Source organism: Leptodactylus fuscus, chromosome 8, assembly GCF_031893055.1.
Source record: "Leptodactylus fuscus isolate aLepFus1 chromosome 8, aLepFus1.hap2, whole genome shotgun sequence".
NCBI lineage: Eukaryota > Metazoa > Chordata > Amphibia > Anura > Leptodactylidae > Leptodactylus > Leptodactylus fuscus.
The window spans coordinates 69,535,366-69,546,052 of NC_134272.1; the positions used below are offsets into that span (position 1 = coordinate 69,535,366).

Sequence of the window (10,687 nt, forward strand, 5' to 3'; positions counted from 1 at the left end):
CAGGGCTCCTGGGAACCTATCTATAAAACATAGTGTAGAACACTGTCAGGGCTCCTAGGAACCTATCTATAAAACATAGTGTATAACACTGTCAGGGCTCCTAGGAACCTATCTATAAAACATAGTGTATAACACTGTCAGGGCTCCTAGGAACCTATCTATAAAACATAGTGTATAACACTGTCAGGGCTCACATCTTGACAGGTTTGCCCATCCCTAATCATTACATTCACACATAGAAAGTATAATTCATTCCAACAAGGGAATGAATATGTGTAGAATAAATTACTTTCCTAAAAAACACCCCGGAAGATGGTAACATGATCTTAACTTAAGGTGTCCATTTCAGGTGTCCATGTTTAGTCTTGGTGTTGTGTATGATGTTGGGTTACATAGTGCATAAACACAACATACATTTTTAATACCCCTGAAATTCCTTGTCATGAATTTAGTATATCTTGTATTTTATGACTATGGCAAAACCCAAAGCCATTGGCTGCCTGAACTGCCAATTCCTGCCACAGGATACTCTAGGCCTGTTCCTAGGAGACACTATAACCACACACTGGACTTAAGAGCCATGATAATGTCACTACATGGCATCGCCCAACCACTTACATCACAGGCAAGAATGAGCACTAGGTGCTGGTTGTGGGAATGGGGTTAGGCTATTCTAATTTTTGCAGAGGGTACTAGTTTGGGTGTCTTATGTAGGGGCACACATAGCACTATTACTATTGGGGTAACTATTGCTGTGGGATTCCATTTTACATAGAAGAAACTATTACATCCAGGTCACTACTGATAAGGAATTTATGTAGAGAGTTGGTGAAAAATAGGTAGCCACAGATGTCTGGATGAAAAAACTCTGCAAAGAGGAGCTGTGACCGAGTCTTCATGGTGGCCACCATGGAGGTTGTAGATGGCCATTATACAGTGTCTCCCACTATAGCATACACCAAGCCTGCAACTTGGACTGTTCTCTTTATCTTCAGATCAGACAATGACAACATCTGTACTAGAGCAAGTAAACTCTTCACATTGACTCAGTTTTGTAATATTTTATAATAACTCTAGATAATATTATAGATTCTTTTATTGCACAATACAGATCACCACCCCGTATCAATGTAACATGACTGGCATCCTGTTTGTCAGTATCCAGAATACAAGGAAACAGATGGTGATACATTAGTAACAGCACATTCCTGCAGGTGATGTGTATATGGACTAACTATGACAACATATGAAATGTGTCTCCTGACCTCATGGCTAAATCTGCTAGCGTAAGGACTTTAGATATCAATATAAAGCAGTTGTTTCACTAGGAAGGACTGAGAAGATATTAGTCATTCTGGTAAAAAGGTCTCTGGACTGGTAAGACATTCTGTATTCAGCTATTACTTATCATTTATGTGTAATTTATATTGCGTCTCAGGGAATTGGATCGAGCTGCAATAACAAACACAAAGGGAGTTTACGCTCCGCTCATTCTGAACGTAACCCTGTTCAGAATGAGCGGCGTTAAAACAGATCCCATTGATTTCTATGGGTGTCGGCATACGCGCGTATCACATTGAAAGCAATAGGTAAAAAAGCCTCCCATTGATTTCAATGGGTAGTGCGCGTATGCTGGCACCCATAGAAATCAATGGGATCTGTTTTAACGCCAAGTTTACGTTCAGAATGAGCGGAGAGTAAACTCCGTGTGAAGGCTCTCAAACTGTGCAAATCGGTAGTCCTGGCGGAAATGGGGAATTGGCAGTAATGTGACTAATTCCATCCACACATTGCAGATAAAATTCTGCAGCGGAAATAGCAGCATGTCGTTTCCTCTTCAATCTTTTCCGCGGCATTATTTTGCAGCGATTTGCTGCATGGGGCCTTAGCCTAAGAGAACCTAAATTTTCAAACAACTTTTGGTTTTCTGGCAGCTATGTACTCTATTAGTGGATTTTAGTTCTTTTTTGTGAAATCCTGAGCTAAAATCCACTTCTGTCCTTTCTGTATTCTTGTTCCTTGATCATCCACCATTCACAGGCTTCTCATTGGAGTATGGGGTGAAATGACTCTAACAAAGCAGGGAAACTCAGGGGTCAGGGGGAATAAATTGACAATGCGGTGATACGATATCCCCTGTCACTGTTTGGGTGTGCCCCAATACGGTCTGGGCTTGTCACGACTCATTGAACAGTGTTAAACTTTGAGGGGACACAGTCCCAACCCAACTGGTAACACCCAATTGTCAATACGTCAATAAACTTATAATAATAAGATGGCAGGTCTTCTTTCACTAAGAATATCTTCCAGCTTTGTGTCATAATCACTTTGATTGGTTTCATATTATCCTATGGGATGTGTGTGAGCAAGAAGTAGATGAAAGTTCTGTATACTGCATAGTGGTCAAGCCAGGTTACCGCAGCTCTGCTCCTATGGACCTTAATACAAGTTAATATTAAAGAGGACCTTTCACCGCCTCCAACAAGTCCAGTTCTTACCTGATTTAATAGCTGCTGATTCTGGAGCAGATGGAATTTTTTTGAAATTATTTGTTATTTAAAGGAACAAATTTCACATTTGACATCTTTAACCGTTACCTTTCACTCGACTACAGGAGGAAGATGCTGGTCTGCCGTTTTTTCCTGTTGGCTCTCATATTTACTACGGGTCATTCTGATTCTTGCGGTGAGTGAATATAAACCCTATGGTAATGATTCCAGGTGAAGCTTTTGCCTGTATTCAGCTGAATGTGAGAAAATGACTATATTTGCTGTTTAATCGGGTGTTGACATAGTTGTTAATAGAGATGACAGACACAACAATTATAACATGCTCCTACCATAGGTGAGATATCAGTAGCCATTATTTAGGTTTTACCTTTCCATTAGAGATGAGCGAGTACTATTTGAAACTCCTGTTTCGAATAGAACGCACCCATAGGAATGAATGGATGCAGCCAGCACGCAAAGGGTTAAGTGGCCGGCCGCCGGCAAAGCCACTTCCATTCATTCCTATGGGTGCATACTATTTGAAACGGCCGTTTCAAATAGTACTCACTCATCTCAACTTTCCACCTGTCTTATGCTAGGTTCACATTAGCGTTCAGCTGCCACTGCTAGGACAAGCAGCAGCACCAGTGCTGCTACGAAGATGGGGAAGGTAAGTAGGATACCTTCCCCCCACCCCCCACCCCTACACTACCTACAACTAAAGAAGTGCCGGCATGACTGCCGGTTGTCATACGACGTCCCCCAAGACGTTTTAGGGAAACATGGTAAGTGTAAGAATTTGGCTTTTTTGGGGGGTCTCCATTAAACTGAATAAAGGAGCATGCATTGTACATTGCTAAAAGAAAGTACAATGGTCAATAATATTCGTTATAACAATATTCAGTAAACCTCCCTATACAATAGAAAATAAAGTATAAGAAACAGCTAGCCTTTAATTATAACACATAGGAAAAGATTAATAAGCAAAAATAAGAATTTCCTATCCCAACAATGTAGCAGTAAATTAAAATCTCTCAGTAACAAGATTGTATGTCATATTTTATCAGATAAAATTTCCCATCTTCAGAAGAAGCAAAATATTCTAAATCTCTTGGCATGCTGGGATAAAGAAGAAGAAAGCGAAGTAAATAAATATCCATTCTACTTTACTAATAACAACCACCCCAAGTACCGGAGCTGCAAGGAAATCAGCCAGTCTGACAATAATGCCAAAGGTGAGCCCAGAAGTCTAGTATCTATCTATCTATCTATCTATCTATCTATCTATCTATCTATCTATCTATCTATCTCATATCTATCTATCTATCTTCTATCTATCTATCTATCTATCTATCTCCTATCTATCTATCTATCTATCTATCTATCTATCTATCTATCTATCTATCTCATATCTATCTTATTATCTCATATCTATCTATCTATCTTCTATCTATCTATCTATCTATCTATCTATCTATCTATCTATCTCCTATCTATCTATCTATCTATCTATCTATCTAATATCCATCTTTCTATCTATTTATCTATCTATCTTGTTAGGATATAAATTCATCAAAGTAACAACATAACTGTCACATGACTGTGTATAAAAAGAGCATATTAGAGAGGCAGAGTCTCTCAGAAGCAAAGATGGTCAGAGATTTGCCAAATTGTGAAAAACTATGTCTTAAAATTATGGTACAATGGTCTCAATGGGTTGGAGATCTGATGAGATTCCTGGCTATGGGCCCAAAATTTCCATGTTTGTTTACCGGGCCACAAGGTTTATCACTTTTGCCTTGTAGCCTGGTCCCCATCATGCATTTCAGCATTATTCATCACCAGATTGTTCCTGCACAGTTGGGAGAAGTTGGTTTTGGACATTTCGATATCATTCTTTCTTCTTGGTAGCGTTTTTAGGTAAAACTGTAGATATTAATTTCAGATTCAGACCAAGTTCAGACCGTCCTATTATAAGGTAATCTGGATTGATCTCATATATCTGCCTAACTCTGAAGCTGAAATTGCCCATACTATGATATTATAATTTTTGCAGTAAATCCTACATATTTCTATGGAAACAGATGGCATTTATACTTTAACAACGGAATATGGAATTTCCTACCAAACTTTCTGTGACATGACAACCAATGGAGGAGGCTGGACATTAGTGGCAAGTATACACGAGAACAATATTAATGGAAAGTGCACAACCGGGGATCGCTGGTCCAGTCAACAAGGGAACAATGAGAACAATCCTGAAGGAGACGGGAACTGGGCAAATTATGCCACATTTGGGCTCGCTGATGGGGCTACCAGTGATGACTACAAGGTAACTATTACTTTATTATACTATTGCAAAACTATATTGTTGTATAAGAAGTATAAATGGTGCAGGAGCGAGCATGTCTGACCACGGCTTCATTCAGATTTCTTACTAAAGTCATGTAGGTCAGGAGGAAATCACTATTAGGCTACAGAACCTTCACATATAATTTGATTTCTGTCTGTTTATTCATGTAAAAAAAAACTGACACGCTCTATCCTTATCCATATTCACAGACACATGGACCCAATGGAAAGTAATGGATCTGTTTTTAAGAGATGTAAAGTGGATTGACATCCATCTTGCATCCATTACGAACAGATCGGTAGGTTTTGGTAAAAAAAAAGAGACTTGAAATGTATCCATATTTTTTACTCACAGTTAAAAGCAAATGCAAAACGGATTAAATTTCATCCATCAAAAAAGGAAAGAACTAAATGAATGCAATAACAGATCTATTTTCAAAGGCCGTTATAGCTGTCAAAAACATTGTGTTGTGTGTATAACCAAATTACCATCTCTGTTTTTGAAAGTATTCTTACTTTGCAGCGTTCTTTCCACACCTGCCTAAAACATTTGCATGGTATGGTATATATTTTATACTATCTATTCAGAATCCAGGTTACTATGATATCTGTGCTGCCAATGTGGGTTTATGGCATGTGCCGAACAAGACTCCCCTCCACCTATGGAAGAATAAAGCTCTTCTAAGATATCGCACCCAAGATGGCTTCCTGACTACCAATGGAGGAAATCTCTTCCATCTATATAAGGTAAATGTCCAAGTGCCTTTAATGAAGTAACCAGAAATCCTTCAAAGAATTTTTTCTTACTCATTATATCCAGTACACAACCTAATAAGAGTGTGCTGGAAGGTGGGCAAGGAAGGTGAGGAAGGGAGGGAAGGAAGGAAGGAAGGAAGGAAGGGAGGGAGGGAGGGGAGGAAGGAAGGAAGGAAGGGAGGGAGGAAAGAAGGAAGGAATGTGAGGAGGGAAAGGAAGGAAGGAAGGAAGGAAGGAAGGAAGGGAGGGAGGGAGGGAGGAAAGAAGGAAGGAATGTGAGGAGGGAAAGGAAGGAAGGAAGGAAGGGAGGGAGGGAGGAAAGAAGGAAGGAATGTGAGGAGGGAAAGGAAGGAAGGAAGGAAGGAAGGAAGGAAGGAAGGAATTTTGCTGGAGAAAAAGCACTTTTTGTCAAGCAGCCATTCTCCAAACAAATCATAGCTGTGGTCATGGGTCTGAGAACTATCCAGTAGTAATAATGTTTTTGGTGCTCACAGACTCCTTTTATATCTTGTAAAAATATGTCTTCGGAGCTAGAGAGCCAATGGTTAAACACTCTATTACATTCCAGCTTAAATGATCTCTTCTCTTTTAGAAATACCCAGTAATATATAACACTGGCTCATGTCCCGCTAACAATGGCCCGGCTGTACCAGTAGTTTATGATCATGGGAGTGCAGAGAAAACACTCAGTCTGCATGCACCGAATACAAGAGGTAAGTTTGTCACTTTACGTGATAATAGAGAAGATGTATTCATACTTGGTTAAACCATATTGATGGACATGATGTGGGGGTTAGATAATGTCAGGTTAATCATAGTGGTATTTTCCAAAACTAAATAAAGTACGGCCACATACAGGTAAGTTATACCATCAATACAAGCAATGTAACCAGAGACCACTGTTGGTGCTGAAACAGCGGGGGATTGTAATTGTGGATATGTGCCGTTCCATCATTTAGAGCCATAAGTAGATGGCATGAGATTTTTTTCTAAAGCTACAGTGCCTTGCAAATGTATTCATACCCCTAAATCCCATTGAGCATCTGTGACAAGATATGAAAATTGCTGTTCACAGACGTCTCCATCCAATCTGGCTGAGCTTGAGCTATTTTGAAAAGAAGAATGGGCAAAGTCTCAGTCTCTAGATTCCCAAAAGTTGGTAGAGACAGACCCCAAAAGACTTGCAGCTGGAATTGCAATGAAGGGTGACTCTGTAAAATATAAGGGAGGGGGGGGGGGGCTGAAAACTTTTGCACATCACACTTTTCACATTTTTGAATTTAAAATTTTGTAACCATGCATCATTTCTAACCTTGTATCCTTCCACTTCACAATTATCTGATACTTTGTGTTGGTTACAGTATTCAATAAAGCAATGGACGGTGCTCACAGGAACCTGTGAGCGCCGTCCATTGCTTCATTGAATACTGTATTCTCCTGGTTGCCTGATCGGTGTTTAAGAGATTAGCTGCTCCCTCCACCTGTTGATAAGCTTCATACGTGGTTGTGAATGGGTGTCACAACCTGATCAGGTGAGAGGCCATCTGGTCTAGTATTGTTCAATTTCTGGCTATTTCCACCAAGTTTTGATAGACTCTCTATACTATAAAGTGTGCTCGGTGTCTCCCTGTTTTTAACTTTGTGTTGGTTATCACTTATAATCTCAAAGTACATTTTAAGTTTGTGATTGTAAAGTGACAAAATGTGAAAAATTTCAAGGGGTATCAAGACTTTTGCAAGACACTGTATAAAGCATCTTTGAGTTGAGGTTTTTGCAATGCTTATTCTGAGGCTTATATAGAGCTGGGTACATATGTATCCTCCCCTATGTGATCTCCAGGCACCTGCTCTCATCGTCTCATTTTCCCTAGTAATAGTAAACATTATTGCAGTCCTATGTAAAATCCTAGATAACACAAGTCTTTTATTAATATTAATATCAGGAAAATGTTAATGTCCATTGTTCTGATTCTCTGATGGATGAGATCAAAGTTTTCATGGATATTGGATTATATATAGGATAATATAATTTTGATGGTAGCATGTATATTCTCCTCCGAAGCTTCTCTCACTGCCGGCTTTATCCAATTTCGAGTTTTCAACTATGAAAAAGCAGCAATGGCGCTATGTCCTGGAATTAAAGTGAATAATCTTTGTCATTCAGAACATGTAAGTAAGAATATTGCCAATATTGCCAATTGGCAATATTCTTACTTACATGTTCTGAATGACAAAGATTATTCACTTTAATTCCAGGACATAGCGCCATTGCTGCTTTTTCATAGTTGAAAACTCGAAATTGGATAAAGCCGGCAGTGAGAGAAGCTTCGGAGGAGAATATACATGCTACCATCAAAATTATATTATCCTATATATAATCCAATATCCATGAAAACTTTGATCTCATCCATCAGAGAATCAGAACAATGGACATTAACATTTTCCTGATATTAATATTAATAAAAGACTTGTGTTATCTAGGATTTTACATATACAGAAAGGGCTTGTTTTTGCCATTAGAAAAAACTGTGCATGTATGTGATGGAAAAAAAACACTATTACCCTAAAAAAAATAGTATGTGCAATAGCAAATCTGAGACTGTATTACAAAAAAAGAGTTCTTCTATTGTAATAAAGAATTAACAGAATGAGATTATTAGCAATGTATGGGTTAACTGTCCAGTGTATGTGGAACTCTGATCACAAAGCAGCATTCACAAGGGCTCACAGGACATTGCAAACATTCTCCCTCCCTCCACTCCTATGATTTCTCTACAATTGATTAAATGTAACTTATCCTCCTACTATTATTCTGTAATTTAATTGCACTGTTGTTTTCCAGTAGAAAAATGGAGCTATAGCTTTGGTTCATGCAGTGTTGATGATAGCACCAGTGTCTCTCACCTAGAATACATCCCAAAATGGCTCTGTCTGTTAAAATTGTATATTGTGTTTGTGATATCAACACTGTAAGTTCCCCCCTTACCATTCATTATTGGCTGAGAGGCTGTCTGTCAGTGCCAGAACCAAACCAACGTCACAGACATGGCTCCTCTGTATTTTCACTGTGCAATGCATGTTGCCATTTTAGTTTACCAAAGACAAATCGCAAAGGTTGCGGTTTCGAATCCAGTTTGTAACAAATCAATTCGCCTATAATAATGAAGCTGATTGTGTGGCCATTTTTTAATCCACTGTGTTGGATTGAGAGTTTGTTGGAAATACCTGAAGTGCCAACCATCTTCACCAAGAGATAGCAATCCCGAGACCTAAAATAACCATCAAGGTGTTACCATTTGCAGATGTAGCAGATTTAATTCAACCTTCTCAATTGGTTAAACTCCTACAGCGTGATATCGTATCACAGAAGACAACTAGTCCAATGAAAATTCATTGAAAAATCGTTTCCTATTGACTTTTTTTTATAGTTTTTTTTATTGTCTTCTATGATAGGATATCATGCCTCAGCAGTTTAACTAAATGCAAAAGTTTGGGGTAACTTTTCTATATCTATATATACATGGCTTCTTCAGGTCGAGAGGAAGGATTTGTGGTCATAATATGGGACCTATTACATCAGTGTAAAAATCGGTCATCGTTTGACACAGTGTCTAAGATCCAAAGCTTAAAATTTTTATTTTTTCAGTTTAATTTGCAATTAGCAAAAAGTGCACTTTACTGCATAACCCTACATGGGGATAGTGGACAGCCTATATCATCTGTTGTACTGGATGCCAATGCTTCTGTATGCTTCAGAACATCATGGTTGGGAAGTATCACTGTCTACTATCTAGAGCTAAGAATGTTATATACTCTCCTAGATAACATACATAGGTAATATAAGAGGTTGTCTTAAATCTCTCCTTATATCATAGGCCTGTATTGGAGGTGGTGGATATTTTTATGAAGGCAGCCCCAAGCAATGTGGAGACTTTACAGCAATGGATTGGAATGGTGTTGGTACACATACCGGATGGAGCTCTAGCAGGGAGTTACTAGAATCATCTCTACTTATCTTCTATCAATGAATTCTTGGTCAAACATGAATAAATCATCATTGAAATCAGGTGTCATCTGTATTTTATACAATGGAGATTAATAAAGCTACTGAATATTTCACAGCTTCATTGTGTGTTCCTTGGTAATTCAGTAACATTGTAAAATGATATAAGTAGATACATCCCAATAAAAACACTTGTAAGGTTTGGTCCTTATATTGAAACTTATTGTCAATAAAAATTGTGCAGGAAGGGATCTTTGGTTGGGTTCCTTTTCACAGGATTCAAAAACTGCTGAATCCTCCAGCAAACGCCTAGGTTCCATCTTTGAAACAGGAGACAACCTATAAGGATAATTTGGCAGAAGGAGAGTCGGCTCAATGCAGATGGCAGAAGGCAGGCTCTGGTGTGGCCTCACTCGGCCTTCTTCTTTGGGGCAGGAGCTTTTCTTCCTACAAGCAGCAGCTGCCATCGATGGTTAGCCTGCTCCGGCATTTCGGCAGCTCTCAAGCTGGGCTGCCACTGAACTTGTACCTTGCACCGTGCCTGTGATTGTTTTGGCATCTCATCAACTCGCTGGGACACCATATAATGAGTGTGTTGTTGACGTTGATGATCCACCTACTCCGGCGTTTCGGCTGCTCTAAGAGCCGATTGACGCCTAGCTTGCTCAATCCTCCTCAGCTCTGCTTGAGAAGAAGTCTGTTGAATTCTAGCTACCTTCATAGCTTTAATTTTCTGACAATTTTGCAACAAATTAGATTTTCTTTTTCCTGGCATGTTTAAAATTGGGAAACTGACAATTTGGATTTAAAGGGTTTTCCCATTGCAGTGTCTCAGCACTCTTCCTGCATTATCCGCTTAAAACTTTGTGTATTTGTCTTCCCCCCTCCTTTCTCTGGCGGAACAGGACACAGAACACGTATGCAGATCAGATAATATACAGATGCTTGTACACAATGGACGCAGTGTTATCTGTGTATTTACATAGAGATAACAGAGCAGCTTTATCAGCAAAGTGCAATTAGCTGAGAATGTCCTGCAGGCAAGAGTAGTTTATATAGTATAAGAACATAAATCTATAACAGCCGT

General features: G+C 39.0%; 1 protein-coding gene across 1 annotated transcript; it reads left to right on the forward strand.

The window, feature by feature from the left end:
* Nucleotides 1-1,271: 1,271 nt before the first annotated feature.
* Nucleotides 1,272-9,692, forward strand: LOC142216369 (intelectin-1-like). The gene is made up of 8 exons (XM_075284155.1): nucleotides 1,272-1,377; nucleotides 2,615-2,685; nucleotides 3,557-3,724; nucleotides 4,574-4,821; nucleotides 5,430-5,588; nucleotides 6,190-6,310; nucleotides 7,660-7,766; nucleotides 9,473-9,692. Exons 2-8 carry the CDS (start codon nucleotides 2,622-2,624, stop codon nucleotides 9,623-9,625), a joined length of 1,020 nt encoding a protein of 339 aa, XP_075140256.1. The 5' UTR covers nucleotides 1,272-1,377; nucleotides 2,615-2,621; the 3' UTR covers nucleotides 9,626-9,692.
* The last annotated feature ends 995 nt before the right edge of the window (nucleotides 9,693-10,687 follow it).

Excerpts from the sequence above, each read along its gene's own strand:
- LOC142216369 (XM_075284155.1), top strand. The coding sequence starts at position 2,622 with ATGCTGGTCTGCCGTTTTTTCCTGTTGGCTCTCATATTTACTACGGGT. Across the intron at positions 4,822-5,429 it reads CTACCAGTGATGACTACAAG|AATCCAGGTTACTATGATAT; the intron begins GTAACTATTACT and ends CTATCTATTCAG. Across the intron at positions 7,767-9,472 it reads ATCTTTGTCATTCAGAACAT|GCCTGTATTGGAGGTGGTGG; the intron begins GTAAGTAAGAAT and ends CTTATATCATAG.